At 40.5% G+C, this 20946-nt stretch overlaps 1 protein-coding gene across 13 annotated transcripts in view; it reads left to right on the top strand.

Annotated features, from left to right (window-relative positions):
• rg (A kinase anchor protein rugose) overlaps positions 1-20946 on the top strand; it is a 1179223-nt gene that overhangs the window by 1113054 nt on the left and 45223 nt on the right. For all 13 annotated transcript variants that reach the window (XM_083144766.1, XM_083144776.1, XM_083109897.1 and 10 more), the window contains 2 exons: positions 5309-5411; positions 11185-11300. In XM_083144766.1, the coding sequence (XP_083000892.1) occupies positions 5309-5411; positions 11185-11300 (219 nt within the window). The remainder of the gene's footprint in view (positions 1-5308; positions 5412-11184; positions 11301-20946) is intronic.

Consider the following 20946-nt stretch of genomic DNA (forward strand, 5'->3'; position numbering starts at 1 on the left):
ATCCAGTAAATTATTTACGAGTATAAAATTTATTTGGTATCTGTATTTCATAAATTTTACGTCACTTTTCCACCACTTTCCGTTAATCGCGACAACGAGGTTGAAATAATAGTGCCTAAATGGAATTGATGAAGTGACCGTCATAAAGAAGCGGCCATGTCCAGCTCAGGATTCGAACCCGGAACTCTCAGTGGAAAGATCGTGATGAAACAACGCTCGGCCACAGAAGCAATCTCAAAACACGCAAAAATGTAATTTTCTAAATTTCATGGCTAGGTTGATAATTTTTCGGATTATGAATAATAATATTTATTCACTTTATGTGCATACAGTTAAGATTTATTATGAACGTTTACAATCCGAATGTAACTGATATTCAATGCTTTCTTCCTCAACGACTACGGGGAATGTGTCTCTTTCTCAAGACAGCCAAATGTAACTTCCACGCAGTACACTATGGACTGCATTTTGCAGACTAACGAGGCTCTGCCGTCTGGACTCACAGCCAGTATAATCCTCTGTGAGGCTCGTGTTGTGTCCTGTCAATGTGATTGACCTTTCACCAACATCGCTTTACCACCTATCATCCTCATCTTCGCGATTAGCCAAAAGTAGCAGAAAAGCAAACTGAAATAAACGCAGAGAAAATGAAGATGTTACTTTCAATATGTAAAAAAAAAAAAACAACGAAATAAGGTATAGACCTCCTTAATTTTTACGTCCATACTGTGCTGCACTATTTCTCATTGACTTAAGGGACGGTTGGGCTTTTGACCGCCGGCAGGGCAGACGCAAAAGGAGCAATCAATCAACTCGTCATGCGTGCCTTCATGGCTGAATGGTTAACGTATTTATTACAAAGCCTGTGGACCTAAGCTCCATGGACATTTCGTTGTGTTTGTTCTTTCATCTATTTCATCAATTCATCCTTATCGTCGCGATTACCCTATAGAGGGCGTAAAATAACCAAAATACAGATAAATCATGCTTCTTGGCTTGGAATTTTTGCCAATATGCTGAGTTGGAAAATTTTAAGTCACAATTAATGCTTTTAGAAGTACGCACCCCTTCCTTGCGAGGATGGAGGGGAGGAGAAAGTTCCCATCTCGAAAATTTGCCGTTCTGGGCCACGACTCGAGACTCGAGTTAATACCTCGACCCAGCCCGTAGCCATTAGTGAAAACTATTATCTATATTTTACTTGCAGTGAGGAGTGAAAATGTGGAGAGTAGATATTATTTTGCTGACAACTTGGTGAATGATAATTTCACAGAACATGAACAGCAGCTATTTACATGGTTTAATCTTGTTTATGAGCCGAAGTCTAAGTAGTTGCAAATATTTAGAAGATTCTGTAGAATTTACAAAGATATTTCATATGGGAAGCTTCTTTATGTCTACCTTCACCCCTTCACTGCCACTAATGCGGCCTCGATTAGATAAATCCGTGACTTTGACGTCTTCATCCACATTCCTTCCACATCTGCGTGAAAGATCAACAGATCCCAACTTTTAGTGGGAGTGGCCGGGGGTGGAATGTACGGTGGTAGGCACTATGATTGATTATTGTGCATTTTTCTTGCATGATATAAATGTCTGTATCATATAAAGCAATATGAGTGTGTAGTAAGGGATGATGTCAGTAGCAGTCAATTAATACTTCAAGACATGTTTTAGAAGATATAGAAAAATGTAGAATTTGTTATTTGTAAATTCTATCTTCTATATTAACTTAATAACCCCCCCCCTTACACACACACACATAATTTACGTTCGTTTTATACTATTCAACTTTAAAAAGGGACCTGGTTTACAAAGCCGCCCTTGACAACCCACGAGGCACCCCCTGGAGATCAATTCTAGCTACGGGACTGCGCTCGATCCCTGTAGGCAGGCCACCGAAATTACGATTGGTGCATGCCGGGTGGCATACCATGCTAGGATACTCCGTTCAGGTAGAACAAGCTGCAACCACAACAATAACAACAAAGATAATGGGATTTTAACCCCCATGTAGGAGGAAGGAAAACAATGTTCAGTATTCGTTGAATGCTGTCTTCATCTCAAAAACTACAAAGAAATTCTTAGCTTATGTTTGTTCTATACCTTGAGACTGTGTCCACGGAGGGAAGTAAATGAACGATATTCTGTTTAATGAACATTATCTTTGAAAATACCCCTGTCGGTATTAACTCTCTGGCAATTAGGGTGGGGAATCAAGTGCATTGAAAAATATTTAAAATGTCTTTAAAATTTAGCTTGTAACATCATGAACAGAAGGTAAACCTGAGCTTATCTATAACATCAGTTTGTGCGTCATACGGTCATATGACAGATCTATCCGTGAGTCATTACACAGATAAAGGTATTGGACAAAATAATGGAAACACGAGTCAGAAGTGGGTCGTATTTTCAATGTGCCTGGTAATACTGAGCACGGCGGAAATCAACCTTCTCTTGTTTGTTGCAGGTAGTATGGACTGGGCACTGACAGTAGAGTGAGGCACTGTGGTAGTGCACGTTGTTCAGGTGTAGTGAGTGACCAGTATAGCCGACCTGACGGAGTTTGAAAGAGTTCGAATTGTTGGTGCCCGTTTCACTGGAGCATCTGTGAGCAAAACAGCATATGCGGTCTAACACGAGGCACGGTCTCGAAAGTCATGACCGCATACACAGTGCACGGTGAAACTGGGTCTGCTAAGCACAATAGTGGTTGAAAGACGAAGCTGCAGGAAAGGGACCGCCGGGCCTTGAAGCGTATTGTGGCGTTGCAGAAGAAAACAATGGCCTCCAAAGTAACTACAGAACTTAATCAGCACCTAAACACCCCGTGTCATGCAAAACAGTGAGGCGGTAACTGCATCAAATGGGTATCCATGGGCGTGTTGCTATTGCCAAGTCCCTAATAACTGAGACGAGTGCTCAAAGGTGACGTGCATGATGCAATGACCACAAAACTTGGACGTTGGAGGACTGGAAACATGTCATTTGGTCAGACGAGTCCACCTTTACCCCCTTCCCCACTACTGGACGCGTGTTTGTATGGCGAACACCCTCGGCAGCATACGATGTGGACTGTCACCGCCCGACTGTCAAAGATGGTGGCGGCTCTATTATGGTCTGGGGCACTATATCATGGTATTCGGCAGCCCCCTTGTCACATTACACGGTCGGGTCTCATAACCCGTGTATAGAGAACTCTTGGGTACCCAGATCCACCCAATGGTGCAAACCTTATTTCCAAACCGGAATGCCATCTTCCAGGATGATAATGCCCCATTCATACTGCTGGCACTGTTCAACAGTGGTTTCCAGAGCATGCTTATGAGGTTCAACATCTTCCTTGGCCCACCCAGTCCCTAGACCTGAATATGATCGAGCCTCTGTGGGCTGTTTTGGAATCCAAGGTTCGGCGTCGATTTCCACCTCCTTCGTCTCTACCTGAGCTGGAGGCTGTGCTGCATGAAGAATGGCTTCAAATTCCACTCACCACCATTCAGGACTTGTATCGGTCTATTCCGTCTCGAATCCAAGTTGTATTGCATGATAAAGGTGGCCCAAGACCGTATTAATACATGATGTTCCGACTTCCACAGGTGTTTCCATTATTTTGTCCAATACCTGTACATGTGTGAGAGAAGTGAGTTGAGTTACTGGACATTTTAATCCAGTGAATAATTTCAAACATCCCGTCTACCATGTTATATATACACCAATAATGGAATCGTCAAGTAACTCGTCAACATACCACATACGTCTATGTTTTGTAGGTTATTTCTATGTTGGGTATATTGTGTCCAATTCCCTGTCTCACTACATTAATTGAGACGACAAATATGAATGGTGATGAAGTAGATGACATGACAACAACACAATGAATGCATTCGTTGCCCTAGAATTCGAACCGAATGCCCTCCTGACTTCGCACAACGTTAACCACTCCGCCGCGATGGTTAGCTGTTGGTTATTTTACTGCTTTTTCATGTATAAATGGGAACTACAGAAACTTAGTCTAGACTTATTGAAGAATTTTCCTTATCGAAAGGCTACGTCCAGCGTACTACAATATTCACAATTGTAAAGCATATTATACCATCGAAGTTCATTCACACTACAGTAACCCCTCAAATGTTTCCTAACAAAAAATAGAGTTATCACATGTAATCTTAGAAATTATTTTTTGTGTGTGAAATACTGTCCAGTTAAGAGAAAATTGCAATTGCTATACAATCATTAAAACATACCCTGGTGCTTGTACTTTATATTCCGTTTTTGCATGCAAGGAGGTAATAGTAGAAAATGAAAAGGCAAGGTTCAAGGTTGTTCTTCAGAATAGGACGTAATCTGTAGGAATTTCTGCGTGTTTTTCAATAAGCCCATAACAATGGTACTTTACTCTTGACAGCACAACAGAAAAAAAGGGGGGGGGGACTTCCGAAGATGTTCTTCCTCCAAGTAAGCTATTTTGTTCTGGTGGCTTAAATTTAATCCAGGACGTCATTACCGCTGAATTGTAGTTACCCCTTCTTTATTTTATTTCTAGAGAATTACATTTATACTTTGCAATATGTCTGTGTTTAGTACATTGAAACATTACAAAATCGATGTGCCAACTTTTTTCGATAATATCCTGAAAGAAGTTAGTTCAAAGAAAAATAATCTCTCAAAAATTAATTTATGAATAATTATTATATCATAGTGAGTTAGTTACGGAAATATTATAATAGACGGGTTAGCACAATATTGTGCGATGGAATTTATCATCTGGACGCATTATTCACCGAACAGAAACTGAAGTGTGCCCCCCCCCCCCCCGCCTCTCCTCGGGAATTAAATCATAAATAAGCCATTGTAGCTAAACAAACGTTTCACTCAGAAGACACTTCCTTGGCACTACCAATGAAATCGTTGGGGTTCGACCATGCCAGTCAACAAAAACTCTTCGGCGAATATAACTGTTTTCAATGCCAGTAACTCACCTAAGAAGGGTTGTAGCTACATCTTTTAATTGGTATTTTTATTTAAATAGTAAAATGAATGGATAATTTATAAATATATTTAATTATATAAATAATAATATTAATTATTTGATCTGATATGTTAGTATGATTTTGTCTTTTTGGTTAAAATGCTAATACGGTATTTTTAGTTCATTTATGATTACCAAGGGCACATGGCTTGTTTCTTCAGCAAGCGCCCATATTTGGATTAGTGGTTAGCTGGATATGGATGTTTGAATGATTCAAAATGATCTCGGATGTAATTTAATATCGGCGAAACGTCTGATTTCAATGTTTTCTCTTTGCAGCGTCCATCATGTTTGCCTTCCCCGACCAAGCCACCGTGAAGAAGGTTATCAAAGCTCTGCCAAGAGTGGGAGTTGGAATCAAGTACGGGATACCACAGACAAGGTACGTTCTCGAAATGTTAATGATAGTGTGAAGAGATTATTCTTCGTTGCCTTGTTGTTGGGAGTATTTCAAGTTAAATGATACGAGTTGGTAAGTTCCATGGCCCGTCTGCATTATCTTATCATCACGTACAGTGGTGTCAGATGAACCTCGGCTTAAGGCAGAAATTTGTATTGTGTGAGCTGGTTTATTCGTTTAAGATTCCGACGTTTCAATCACAGACAGCTTAGATTTCAGCACGTATTCGGGAGTATTTGTTGCTGTTTTGGTTTTTTTCGTTTCTTTATTCCACTACTTTTAAAAACACCTTTAAAGGAACGTAGATACATTCAGTACTGATTTACCACTTACGTTAGTATCTACCTACCAATAGATTGAAGTAAAAGTGAGTATCTCGTTGAGGGGCCAGTCCTGACAAGAATCTTCTCATTGGGAGACGCGCAGTGTGTGAGTTAGACTTTTTAGCTTGGAGAGGATCGGGGGAGGGGGGGGGGGCTGCCACCTATTGCCGGTTTCAGGTTTAAATAGATGAGTATTAACTAGAAGAAAAAACAGAGCACGCACTATTCTGTTGCTGGCTGTCCTAAATTGCCATTTTTCACTCTGTCATTGTATTTTGCAACAGATATTAGTTATTTTGTACAACAAATTAAGCAGTTTTTATACAACCAATATTTAAATTAACACAATTTCGAAAACAGTTCAATTCCGTCCTCTGTGATGAATTGTTTGGACTTTTAGTCACTGTACTTGGCTTTTTATATACACATTTCAAAGACTCGGTGTCAGAGGCAAAGTTTGTTTTAAGTCAACTTAGTAGGCTAGTCGGGACTGTTGCTGCTATTTATAGTGGGATCCGGACCACTATCGTGCCTTCACCCGGTATAGAAAATGGAACCCTTGATTCCAAGGCGGCAGCGTTACCACTACGCCATCGGGGAGGCCCTAGATGCTTTCTGCAAATTGTCTAGCTTCCCCATCTCCCACTTTGAGTTCTGCTTTCAATACTATACGGTAATCTGCTGGTGCCAATCATTATAAAATACTAGAGCAATAGTGTCGTGGTGGATTTTTTAGGTATTTTTGAGTCCTTTATATTGAGCATTTAATACTTTATATTCGAACTTGCACATGTTAAGTAATATCACGAGGATTGTTATTATTATTACTATCGCTTATTTGTGTGAAATGGAACCGTATTCACAGTCACTTACTTAACCTCAAATGTTACCGCACGCCACTGGCATGAGGAACTGAGTTCATGTCAGAGGAAGTGCTAAGAATGCCGTGATATACCTGTAATATCTCTGTACTTTAAATGATAAATAATGTATAACATTTGGCATTGCAAGTGATAATGGTAGACCTTATATCCTACCTCTCAGATCTGCCGCATACTTCCACCATATCAACATTTAGCCAACTGAAGTTCTCGCAACCACGACCGTGGTTATTTTTGCTACTAAAGCAGAATATATCGATGTCTGTCGAATGATTTGAAAGGTAATCCAATTAAAAAGAAATAATAAGTTCATTGATATGAGATTTGTCGAAAGCAGATTACATTTGTCTTCGAGATTAACTATCGCATCACAAAATTCCTACGTTTCGGCCCTTTTCATTTCTTCAATAACATGCACATTTGTCTGCCTTCTTGTTAAGAATCCGATGGATATTTTTTCTTGTCTCTGTTTGAATCGGATCATTGCAAACATAATACAGCTTCAGTTCATCAAGTAATTTGAGATCATGCTCGGCTCGGAGACGCTTTATAAACGAGCATTTTGCGCGTTTGGAATTTTTCGCTGCGAATACGTTCCAGGTATAATTCATAGCACCGAGTCTTGTGTGCACAAAAGTGCTCTTTATTCTCCCGAAAGCATACTAATGGCCACTTCCAGACCACTTTTGTAATTTACCATTCCGCAGGTCCTTTTCGCGCCGGATGCTCGGATGCAGGTAGCAAGTGTAGCGCACAATGGCGAGGCAGAAGAAAAACGCCCCGAAACCTGTTTGCGTTGCAATAATTTACGTCGACCACGGAGCCAAAAGAAATAGTCGCGGAATGCATAAATAAAATTGCCATTAGGCGGCGCAACAAATAAAGTCATATTATAGTCCGCGCCGGTCGGCAGGGAAGTGCGAACCTTAGCGCCGGCCAGGTGACGAAAGAGGACAACGAGTTGAAGCTGCGCTTTCGGCACCACGTGCTCGTAATCAACACCTGTTTCCAGTAGGATAAACGTAAGGATGACCCGTATCATGTATTTGATATAATGTCATATTCATTCCTTCTCGCCGGAACCTGTTACAAAGTAAAACACTCATGAACTAAGTAAATAATCGAATTCGTTACTTCGTCGCTGAGGCATTAGCTGATTAGCACAGCTGCAGTTTCTCAATTGATGCTTGAGCAAAATAGAAAACTCTCGCCCTCTCTTCATATTATACTTTTTTCCATGTCAGGATAGCGGTGAAATATTGACAATATCCGCTCGGTAATAATGTGATGATTTGTAAATTGGATAGATTTTCACAGAACACCGGTGATACAGTTTGTAGGCTCTGCTACACACAAGAGCCGATTCTCGGGATGGTTGTTGTCCGGAGGAAATTTTCCCGCCAATTTCCCTGTAGACCATGCAGCCTGTATTCAATGGATATTTGTGGTAAAGTTCTAGTCTGATCAAGAATCTGTCCAATGTGGCAATGCTCTAGTTTTTGCAGTAGAGGTGACCCTGATGCGATCCTCGGTGGAGGAACATTGCACGGTAGTCTGAGCCAACTTTGACTGTAGGTCCAGTTCTGGTTAGCCTATCTGAGCATAAAGTGGACTTCAAGTTTGGTAATGCACCTTCGTTAGCTTGATAAGTGCAGAAATCACTAATCATTTTAAGCTGGAAAGAAGAATAATGTAACAGTATATAACAAATCAATAACGAAGCAAGATGAGACAAAGCTCCAAATTATAAATACATTAATTATTCACAATTCTCTGCACGTTCTATATAAAAAAGGGCAAGTAGAAGTTGAAAACATTCGTTTGGATTGAGATCTGGAATATTGGTCAGTAGTTGCAAATGCTTGGGATTGTTGTGTAGAACGTTTCACTGTGTCAGTTTTTTCGTCCAGGTACTCTAAGTGAAAGTTCATGTAGTAGATGTTGCATTCCGGTCTTCCATTTATGATTTCAATCTGCGCGATTGTAGAGAATGAATGTGTAACGTTTCAAGAAGTTTTTCGTATGTGTATGTTAATGCTGGTACTCTGTAACGAACAGTATTTTGCCGTGCCTCCATGACTACTAAGAAGAAGAAATTTGAGAGCACTGTCAATTTTGAAAGAATGAGCTGCCATATTCCAAAGCTAGAAAGACAAAATTAGTGAATTGGTAAATAGTAGATTAGTTGAACTTTATTTAACCTGATTGGTCAGCATGCCAGTTCGTGAAAGTCAACAATTACGGCGAAAATACGTCTCTCCCTGGACTTATGTGGAAAGGGCATATGGAATGACCTCATGCTAGATACACACAGATTAGAAGTCTGAAATCAAGCTGAATTTAGCAGCGGTGTTCCTGAAACCAGATAGAGAAGCACCAAGTCGGTAACGGTCCTACAAACAAATATATAAATTAAAAGAAGAAGCGACAAAGCAAATGTGAAACTCGCACTTTCATAACTTGGTTACTCATATATATATATACACGTAAGAACCAGACGTCCTGACACTGCCGGGCCTTTTTACAACCAGTTCCTGCGCCATCCATCATTTCCTCAACGCGAAAAACAAGGAAGTGCGAGGAATAGGCGACTGGTTTCTGGGTAAACGAACTCCGTTTGTGAAAAGCCCACAACGGATTTCTGGGTTCTGGCACAGTCACCTGCTTAAAAAAAAAGTATCCATATAAAATATCCACTTCATCGTAGTTTACTCCGTCAAGCTTGTTATTTCCTTACGAAGCGGTCGAGTATATCACATCAATTTATGACCATGTATTCTCCTTGCATACTAACTACGAGCCTCGTTTTGTCGCGGGAAACTTATATCCAAACGGTTCTCCGACACCGTATGGCATTACAATCGCACATTTCTATAGGCTACATTAATATCTGTTGTAATATATGTATCCAGTGGTCAGTCTGGTATGTTCGGGGCGTATGATGAGAACGTACAAGAAGGAGGCCGCTTGTAATTGCTCGTCTTTATTCGGATGTCGGACGTGGCACTAAAGCCGCTTTTTTTTTTTGGCAAAATTGTATGACTCAATTTTGCAGTATAATCTTCACGGTGAATTTGCCACAAACGGACGCGGAGGGAAGCCAGAAGCACGGGTGCAGAAAGCGAAATGAAGGCATATCGAATGAAAGGAATATGTTCGTGCAGGCATTAGCAATTTTTCTCATCGAATTTGTCTGCTCGTAATTTTTCTCCATTCTTCCCAGTACGTCACTGTAGACCTGCGCCAGTTGTATTCGTGACGAACATGGTGTTTGCTTTGGCCTCCCCGATGGCGTAGTGGTAATGACTAATGTCGTCGCCTTGTAATCAAGGGGTCCCGGGTTCGAACTAAATAATACTGGTAAATAGTAGATTACTTCAACTTTATTTAACCTGATTGGTCATCATGTCAGTCAGCGTGAAATTCGACAATTACGACGAAAAGACATCTCTCTCACTTGACTTATCTTGCAAGGGTGCATGGAAGCACAAGTGGTTCGGATCCCACTTTAAACTACAGATCCAGTCCCGATTAGCCTTCCTATGCATAAAGTTGATTTAAAAAACAGAAACTCAAACTTATGATGTTTGCTTCCTACGCTTTCTACCACATGTTTCCATGCAAAGTTAATTGAATATTTTATCCATTGTCTAGCGCTTATACTTGTTACCTATTCTAACACTACGTTTCGAGATAAGATGTGTTCTTACGAAACGTAGTGTTACAATTGGTAAAAGGTATAAGCACTAGACAATGGATAATGTCCAATTAACATTACATGCTAATAAAGAATCATGGTCACTAACATTCAAAGACGTATTACAACATATTCCATGTTTCTTCCTCACTTTCCAGCTGACATCCAGAATATTTCCCATGTTTGACTGTTGACAGCACTTTTGCCATGCTCATAACATTAAAGAGGGTGCATATTTCTGGTCATAATGTTGATACACACACTTTCTTTGCTTCTGGACGTTGAATACTCTCCAAACTTTCATCATTTTAAAATTTTGCCAGCACATCTCTGATGTTTTGCCCCAATGGAATTTCGGATGCAGTAGCTTCACTTAACGTTCCTTTCTCCCCTTCCTCATTGCCCCTGGTGCATGTATACATTTCCCTATCAACTTCTGCTAAACCAGGCAGTTCGAATCTCTGTAAGACAAGTGATGGTTGTTCTTTGATCTACATCATCATTCATCCTCATCGTTGTGTCTTTTCAAAATTAAAAAGAAAAATATATCGTACATTTGTTTCGATAATACATACATTAGTTCGTTTTTTAAATGACATATTTGCAAGAGATACAATACACGTTTGAATTTCTTAGTAGACTCTACAAAGTGTGGAAATACACCAAAGGAATCTTTACTTTAATGATTGCCGCAGTGGGGGGTAATAAATAATGTAGTTTTAATGTTGATCTATGAATTTATATATAAACATGCTTTTTTCTCAATATCTTCTTTTTTTTTCAAAATCGAACTGAATGAACGAAACAATCTGTCCTGAAGCAATGTTGACAGTTTTTATTTTCTTGTCTTTCAGGCGGGCGTCCATGATGTCACCTAGACAGCTGATGAGGGCATCCAACATGACGCAGAAATGGCAGAGGCGGGAAATTTCAAATTTTGAGTACCTCATGTTCCTCAACACAATTGCAGGTGAGTTCGATCGACTTTGATAAGGATTTTGGTGCAAATATCCAATGGAGATTTTTTTGCTGGATAGAAAAATCGCCCTGTTTTTATAAATCCTTTTGTGTTCAATCCGGGACACCAAGTTGAAAATCCAAATTTCTGTGATATAAGGGGTCAAAGCGCCTACAAAAAGGACAGTTTTCCCTCACGACGTACTGTCCTCAGAAAGATATGATCAAGCGCAAGATGAACCTATAAAGATGAACCCAACCTTCATTTTAACAATTCTGTTAAAAATACTTAAATATATGGAATATTATACGGACTAACATCTAAATTGTGCATTTATATGATTTCTCATGAAGATAGAAAAAACTTATGCAAGATCCCCCTTTTCTTGTAATAACTGTAGTTATTTTTGGACGGTGAATAAAGAAATTTCAGCGTGTTATTTCCTTTGAATGACTTGTGGAGCATCTGAGTAGAGCTTCTGGGCGAGAGAGAGGAGCATCAGAATTATTCATCCTCTGTTGTTTCGCCCGCGGAGGGGTCGTGGGAACATTGATAAATGCAGGCAGCGGAGCAGATCGTGTCCGGGAATGAACTGTCGGTCCGAGTTAGGTGTCGACTTTGTCACCCAACTCCCTCTGCTCCTCCGTGGCTCCATTCGCCCCTGCCACTGTTGCCAGACGCCAGCCACGCTCTGCCGCAGTGCTGCAACTTATTTTTGCGTCCTAGGTGTAACACACACTGTCATACGAAAACGATGGGAGCAAAGGCTGAGTTACGCTTTCACATGCAAAATATGTCAATTTACTTACTTGGCCTAAAAAATGAAATTTTTCTGCACCCAAGAGGTTTTCCCTCTCCCCAACCCACTTTCAAAATGCAAAGCACCCTTCTAAAATTGAAGAAATGTTTACAGAATGAAATTTCTATAAACAAGACAAAACACATTATTGAAGTATCATTAGGACATACTTATTTACCTTCCTAAAAAATATTCACTTGTTCTTTTGGTCTAAAATTCCTTGGACAACATAAGTCACAGATAAGCAAAATCGCCATATACCGGTATACTTGAAAAATCTCGCTTTTTATCTCTTAATTAAATTAATTCACCTTTGGCCTCTTGTAGTGTAGCTCTCGTCAATTTCTCAATGCATTAATTACGTCGTTTGAGTCCCGTGTTCGAATCCCGGCCTGGGCATGGGTGCTTTTGTGAGTGTCTCGTCATCAATTTCATCATATCTGCTCACGATTAGTCAAAAATGACAGAATAGCGACGCTAAATAACAAAAATCAAGTATCCGTCACTTGACACCTATACTCTGTCTCTGAAGCAAGGCCGCGTATGACGGCAGAGAAGGGGCGAAATCGAATGGACAGAGCGAAGCAAGCAGTACACGCTGCTGCGAAGGCTGGAAACTGCAGTCGCTTTCCCCCGCTCCACGCAATCCCATTCCCTCTCAGCTGTTCATTGGTGGAGCTGTCTCGCGTCACTACTTGGGAAGAGACTTTTTTGTTCGCTTGTTCCAGAGATAACTGAGACAGAGTATAATCGTTCCTCTTCCTCAAATCTTTGACTTAGGCTTCCTTACTCATTTACCATTCGTAATTGAGGATGCCCATGTCAAGTCCATAACTTAGGATTCCTATATCAATCCTTCATCAACTCGGGTCCTTTATCCCAGCGTCCATAATCCTAGATTCATTCCTCGAATCTTTAATCAAGGGTTCAATTCCAGAATATCGAATTGTTTAAACACTATCCATAATCTGTATTCTAATCCTTAATCCTTTGCTCGAATCCTTAACGTAAGATTCCTTCCTAGTCCCAAATCCTGATTGTTCTCTCATGTACTTTATTACTAGAGACCGGATTTTAAGGGGAAACATTTTCCTCTAAAAAGGAGAAAAAAAGGAAAATTATTGCCAAAAAAAGGAGAAAAAAGGACATTAAATTTTGTACTAATGTATCCCTTTTTATATATGAATTGTATGTATTGTGCTTTCATTTAAAATAATATTTTTAGTGGAGTGCAAAAATAAACTATAGTCCCTTTTCATTTCTTTTTTTTTTTTTTTTTAAGTTAAAGTACAGCGAATAATCTTACCATTTGTTCCGATGAAATCTTCCTTGAAAGAGCTACCGCATTCCATAGCTCGCTGCCACTTGTACCTGGATTCGCCATTTCACTGATACTCGATATTGTCGTCACTCTCACACAGTAAAGTTACAAAACTTCACAATAAAAGTCTAAATCTAGCATATAAGCACACTTTCAACCCAACAGGCGTGCCACTTACAATGCGTTTGTTGCTGCGTAAGCCCAGATCGCATTGTTTCAACAATCGCTGCAACGTACTTCCAACACTCACGGAGGGAAGGTAAGGTAGAAGGCGCTTGTTCTTTCTTTCCTCTAAACTGCACCAAATAGACAATTGTGGAATGTTTTGGTCATGGAAAATGAAGTCGTTCAAAATATTTGATATCTTGTAAATAAAGGGACCAAGGAAGATGTTTTTTTAAAAGGGGGGGGATGTAGGCTGAAAAACTAGTCAATAAAGGGACAAAGGAAAATGTTTTTAAAAAGGGAAAAAAAGGGGAAGTCAAAACGATGTAATCTTCTTGGTGGAATATAATTATCAACACTGCGCCCACCCAGCGTCGAATAACATGGCTACCTGGGGGAAACCCTGGGGTGTAAAGGCGGTCAGTGGCGTGATGCTGATCACATCATCCCCACTCATGACCGGATCAAGAAAGTGTGGGGCGTTACCCCCACACCCCTATACGCCTTCATGGCGTGGTGCTAAGCACAGGGGAGCACTTTACTTTTTTTTTTGCTGTTATTTATTCCATGATCCTTGTTGAAAAATAAAAAATGACTTCCGTTTAAAATCCGGTGTCTATTTATTACGTTTTCTTTGTCCGAACCCTTCAGTTGGATCCCTTACCCTAATCTCTAACGCTGAATTCTTGACCAAAATCTTAACCCTGGATTTTTCACAGCTTCGTTCAGAAATTCACGACCACCTGTAGTTTGAATAAACTAATCAAACTTAACCAGACCGTGGTTTTGTGGCACGGAGCACTGATTTTCTGATTGCGGCGGTACAGGGATTTAAAAAGAAGAAGAAAAAAAACTGTCCTGGCATTTGGAGGAAAATGCACAGCCTGTTGAGCGGATCTCCTTCCTTTGCTCATTTCCAGGCAGTGTGCCGTGACAACTTGGCACTCTCGAGTTGCATGTCGCCGAGACCCAAGGAGAGAAAGAAACAGCAACATCAGCCACAAAAAAAACGAAAGGGGAAAAAAGAGAGAAACAAGGAAGAAGTGAAAATAGACGCGGAGAGGCTGCGTAACTCTTCCCCAGTCTCTTCAAAGATCAACACCACCGCTCCTTGGCTCATCTCCTCGCAGCTCCGAATGGTTTATTTACTTCTCCGAGGGCAATTTAAAACCTAATTCTGTTAAGAGATATCGGGGAGAGCCGAAAATTAGGCAGGTCCACAAAGCTGTCTTCGCGGCTAGAAATCAAAAGATTAGGGGTTGGTTTCACACGGAGCGGGGGTGGCGGGGGGAGGGAAGAGAAAAAATATCCGTAGGAGCTGACGTGAATTAGGTTGTGGCACTCCTCTGCTTATTTTTCCCCCCGCGACAGGAAGATATCGCGTTGACAGCTGCATCACTCTTCCTAAGCCTTTGTGGCTTTTGCGGAGGGGTTTGATGATACGCGGCTTTCAAGTATCAATAGCTTCCTGTCGTCATGATCGTTTCTTAAACCAATCTGTGCCTCGTCGGTCCTTAGGCACAAAGATACCGTGCGAAGAAAATGCAAAATGTATACGCATTTTCATAGAAAACTACTTTTCTGTTTCCTGATTTTGAATGAGATGCATACCAAAGCACTGTAGCCGGAATATTAAATAACATAGTATGTGGTTCTCTCACTTTCATCATACATTTTCAAAGATGCGACTTCCAAAATTTTGTTCATGCTCCATTGGGAATAAGCGGACCCCCGTTGCGGAGTGGTTAGCACATCGCGCCAGGGGTCCCGGGTTCGAATCCCGGTCTGGGCATGGATGTTTGTGGGTGTCCATCAATTTCATCATAGCGTCACTCATCCCCATCTTCGCAAAGTAGCCAAAAGTGGCACAAAGGCGAAGTTAAATAAAGCAATCCTCTGTGAATAAGACTGAGGAAATTTCATCTCCTTACATTATACTTTTTCAGGAGAGTACAACATTGTTCTATAGAATGCTTCAAGAGGCAGTGTGTTGATTAAAAGCCAAAACCATAAGGAAAACTTTGATCTCACGGCACTTATTTATCCACACACTCCATTAACACCCCCTAAAAGTTTTCACAAAGCTCAAATTGCGGACAAAATTTGCCCTTACGACCGCAGATGGAAAATTCTGGATAAGCCCTTACCTCATTTACTTCTAAACCTAAAGAGAAAAATTTTATTATTAGTACACTATGTGCCGAGAGAGGCTAATTTACTGAATTGTGTTAACTAGCAGTTAATGTAGATATACTTAGTGTAAACTGGGTTATATTGTGAGATGTTGCTTCCCTCCTCACCAAAGTAGCTTATTGTTGACATGAATGGCCACCTAAGGCTGCTTTTACACCTGTCTTTTGCTCAGGAGGTATGTGAGAAAGGTGCACTCAGAGCATGATGATCTCCCGTAGAACATGAGACGAATTCGTACGCATTGCAAGGCAGTAAATAAGTAAACAGGCGGCAATACATTAAGCTCAATCATCTCGTGTAGAAAGCTGAACTGCTGACCACGTTTGCAAATGTTGAAACGAAGGGATGAATTGAAGAAGTTGTGTGAAAAGCGGAATACAGTAACGAGTATTGCAAACTATGGAGAATATTAGTTGGACATTAATGATTCTGCTGAACCCCATTTGAATCTGTCGAACCATTAATTCTTACGCGGCAAAATATAAGAAAATTACGAAGAAATGTGAATCTCTTGAACGGTATTAGAATCCAGGGTGAATTTGGGATTTTATCAGGTTGGGAGTTTACGTCAAAGACATAGCCTGGTTTTAGTATTCGTTGTTTTGAAATACGCTCGAGAAGTCTCTGATTTTTAAGTTTTGAGAAAATACTGAATACATAGCGTCTAATAGAGATTGGGAATGGTACACATCCGACTAAATTGCTTAAAGATATTTTTGTATGTTACTATGGTGTTCTCTAAAATTATCTGAACAGAACTGGAAATCTATGTTATGTATGGCACTGTTAGTAATATAGTTTATATATCCAGTGGGGATTCAAGACAGAGGGGGTGGGGGGTAGAATCCCATCATGCCCCCTTCAAATCGCACCCTGTTAGGATGTCGAAACAAAAAATATGCTGAAGGATATTCACTGGACTCGTATACACTCTAGAAGCCTTTGGTAATCATTAAAATAAATAATAATAACCCATGGCACAACAGCCCGTGAGGGCCAGGGCCTGCGTACCGACTGCCGGCCTCACTCCCACCTATTCAGATGGAAGTTCATCCAACCAGTTAAGGGGTGACGTGTGGTCATACATGTCGAAATGTAATAAAATAAAGAGGAAATCAGAAAAAAATGCTGAGTCATATTTGACTCTGCCAAACCAGCATATTCTATCTAGAGGTTCAATAGAATGAAATAAAATTCAGCGCTTCATAATTGCTAAGTTATTTTTATTGGCAGATAAGATTCATAATTGTTGAAAATGGAGTAGCATTTTTTAAGAGTCATAGCAGTTCAGCTTTTTGGTGCGCCTGGGTAGGGGCTTGTCCGTTTTCACGAATTCGTCTATTGTTGATCACTGTCTACAATAAGAATTCGCTTGTAGTTGAACTCGTACATAGAAATATCAAGATAATGATGATATAAATATGCAAACCAAGGTTCGACCTCGCCACCGAAGTTCCCGGATTGAAGTGCCGGTGTTGCATGTGTTGTACCTTCATCTCTTTCATCATATCATCACTCATTCGCATCGTCGCGATTAACCAAAAGTAGGAAAAAAAGACGAGCCAAATACGAAATGCAGGGAGACAGTTCAGTGGAGAAAGACATGAATTATCTGCAAAACACTTAATTGAAATTTTAATATGAAACATCTGCGTGTATGTAACTAATAAGAAGATTGTAAATATCAAAATCCTTGTTAACTCCTCGTTTTGGTATGTTATTGACCGATTATTTCTACTTTTCTGCTGCCACTTTGAACTTCACTTCCCCTCCCCTTTTTACGACTGTCGTTGAGATTTCTGTCGCCTGCGTGTCCGTGGCACGGTCCCCGTCCATTCTCCGCCAGCGTTGCAGAAAGACGCAACTGTGCCTTCAGTTAGGGAACTTACCTCGTACACGTCTCGCGGAGTTGTTTATGTGCAAAGATAACCGGATGGTCATAAAGTCGTAAGCCATCTTGTTGCGGTGAGTTGTGTCCTTGGCGCTGCTTCACCTAACGAATCCCGAATTACCATGTTCAACGTCTCCCCGTTCCTTTTTAGGCCAATACATTACCAGAAGCTGCTTTTTTGTCTCTTCCCTTCTCCTTTCGCCGAAGCGTACACGCTCGATGACTCTCTACGCTTGTATTGTCGCCGGTTCGAGGACACATTCGGTCGGAACGAGATGTTTGCTTTGTAACAGATAAAAATTACCGCCGCCGTGGAAAATCGTGGAGTCTGGATCAGATTGATGGAGTTGCTTTCGGTATTTTCCTAATTGGACCCCCGTCTTGGTTTTAATTTAGATTAGCCGAACAGCGTGTCAGGCGGACCCGTGTAAAGCATGCCAAAATCTGATCTCGGAATCTCCATTTTGATGTCTCTGTCACTCAGTTCTTCCATTAATCCTCGGGAGGAGACGGGGTTAGTCCCGGGGACCCAAAAATAATACCCCGAATGCATATTTCGGAATGGCGCCGCGCTGACAACAAATATTTCCTGAGCTCGTCCATTGCAGACTGTCATTTTTGTTTCTCTCGCTGCTGCTTCCTGCGATAAATTGCGTCGTAATGTGAAAAGCGTGTCCTTACCTTCTGGGTAAGGTATTTTTATTTTTAATTCCTGTAGGACAAATTAGTGGACAAAATTAAACATAACGTCTGAAAGAAATCGAGTTCCAACCGTTTTCTTATGCACATAAATTCGTCCAGAAAATGGATTTAATAATGAAATCATATCAAGCACCGGCTCACAGTGCAAGACCTGCAGTTTCCATGGTTTAGCGGATATCGCTGTGTGCCACGTTCCGCGCTCATCTATACTCCGCTGAATAAAAATCTGTATAAAATCGGTTTCTCAATGTGAATTAACAGTAATAATGGATTTTAAAAACAAATGCAAAGAGCTTCCAAACAAGACCAATTTTGTATTTGTAGGACTACCCAATACTAAGAAAACGTTATTTCACAAAATTGATGATAACGGTGTTTTGACAAATTTTTAAAATCTGAAAATTAAGATTTATGTTTAAAATCTTTCTGCCTTCACCATACTAAAATTTCATCACGATCGGACAACCCGTTTTTGATTTATAGAATTTCAAAAAGAACGACGATCGTTTGTAAATCTCCAAAAAACGGGCCCTTTTTAGTTCTCACAACGTAAAATAATATAAGGCATACTAAAAAAAAAATTGGTTAGCATAGATTAACGCAGAATTGAATAAGCTAAATTTTGATGTAACTAGTTTTTTTTGTAGGTTTACTGGTTAATTTTTAATTGCAGTCTAAACTCGAGTATCTATAATTTTTAATCCGATAGTAGGTACCGGTACGTGTATTTTTTTTTTTAAATCCTAGGCTACAAGTGGAAAATTTTCATGTGTGTACTTACTTCGAACGCGATGCTAAAGCATAAAAGATTTATGTGACTTAACACCAAAGGAAAAAGCAAAAAACACTTAGTAGCATTTTTAGGGTACATTTTTTTAAGAACTGGAGTTAGTTTTGGCCGTGACACCCCTTGAGTTAAAATAGAAGAAGCGATGGCAAGGTACGTTTGGTTGCAGTTCGCGAAAAAGATGAAGGAGACGGGAGGGTCCCGTATAACCATGGGCTCCGATCCAACATGTACCGCGAGGAGTTGAAAATAAAAACGTCACCGAGTCTTTAGGACATCTTCCATCACGGTCACAACGAATCGGCAGAGCATCCACTCAATGTTCTACCAATTAAACGAACCATCAACCTCGCAGGACTGTTTATTTCCCACACACGGAAGCCTGAAGATTGATCGCGCGATCCTAACATATTTTTTCCCCTCTCACTTTCAAAGTCTCGGTTGTCTCCGTCGCGTAAAAATAACTTCGGCCGCGCATCTGCAAGCTACGTTTCCCCTCCCTCCTTCCATTCCTGTATGCTTTTTGTGTGTACGCGCATCGTTCTGCTGAAAAATAAGCATGCGACGTGCCGTACAAGTAAAGCGTTATGTTTCACTCTTCTCTTCCAGACGCGTGTTGATCTACCTTCATCCCATACTTCCCAGGCTTATTAGGGACCATACGTTGTCAATTTATTAAGCCCCAATTACCAAAGGGGCACTAAACGTCTTGGCTTCTAGAGGAAGTCAACAGAAATGTGTGCTTTGCTTAAATAGATTCCGGGTTTGCTTTGTGGCCTAGCGGACGCGACTTCTTGACTGTCATCGCATCTCCTTCATTACACGATTCCGCTCTCCCGGGCCAAGAATCTGCATGTGCAGTGATAATTGAGATTCTCCTTTCCGGATGATAACCAAAGTGCTGTTTATTGACTCTAAACCGCACTTTATGGTTGTGTCAGCCGACGTGCCGCTGAACTCTTTTGCGTGGTTGTTAACTCTAATGAAAGCTGTAGGACTATTACTCCCTGCTTCAAAGACTGGGATTTATTTATTTATGTATTTATTTATTCACGTTAATGCTGGTTTGCCCCTGTGTAGCAGCTAACGTGAAGTTCGAATCGTGGCGGACGCATGAATGTTTCTGTAATAGTCTTCCTGTCGATTTTATCGTTAACCAAGAGAACTAAAACAGTTGACTAGTCTAATGCAGTCAAAGATACATACAATAAACAATAGGAGAACATTTTTGGACTAGTTGGTACAGTGTATTTCATTCACAACTTCTCACTTCACATCCTATTCAACCAACCGGACGTCATCAGCCTAGCCTGGATAATAGGCCAGGGAACAGTTTCATCCGTAACTCAGATTTCTTGTTAGGTAACGCCGTCAACATTTGTTACCCATTTAGTTTTATTTTATCGCTCACAAGTCTCTGTATCTCGGCAATATAGCTCATTTATTTTTTTCAAAAGTTGGAAGTTAATAACTCAGATTTAGATTGTACCGAAAATATGAGTTAAACAGTAGAAATTGAGAAAGTACAAAACATCTTCGTTTGTGCATTAAATACTTCCATAAATATGGGGTGACCCTTCCTAAAGGCACCCAAATGTCAACTTCTCTTCCACGTAGTACACCGTGGACCGCATTTTGCAGACTAACGAGGCTACGGCGTCTAGACTCAGCCAGTATAATCCTCTGTGGAGCTTGGGTTGTGTCCTATCCGTGTAAGTCTGTAATGTCCCTTCATACCCACATCGTCGCAATTAGCCAAAAGTTGCAGGAAAGCGAAGTTAAATAAAACCAATCAACCTC

The sequence above is a fragment of the Lepisma saccharinum genome, chromosome 1, assembly GCF_977018435.1.
Source record: "Lepisma saccharinum chromosome 1, izLepSacc3.1, whole genome shotgun sequence".
NCBI lineage: Eukaryota > Metazoa > Arthropoda > Insecta > Zygentoma > Lepismatidae > Lepisma > Lepisma saccharinum.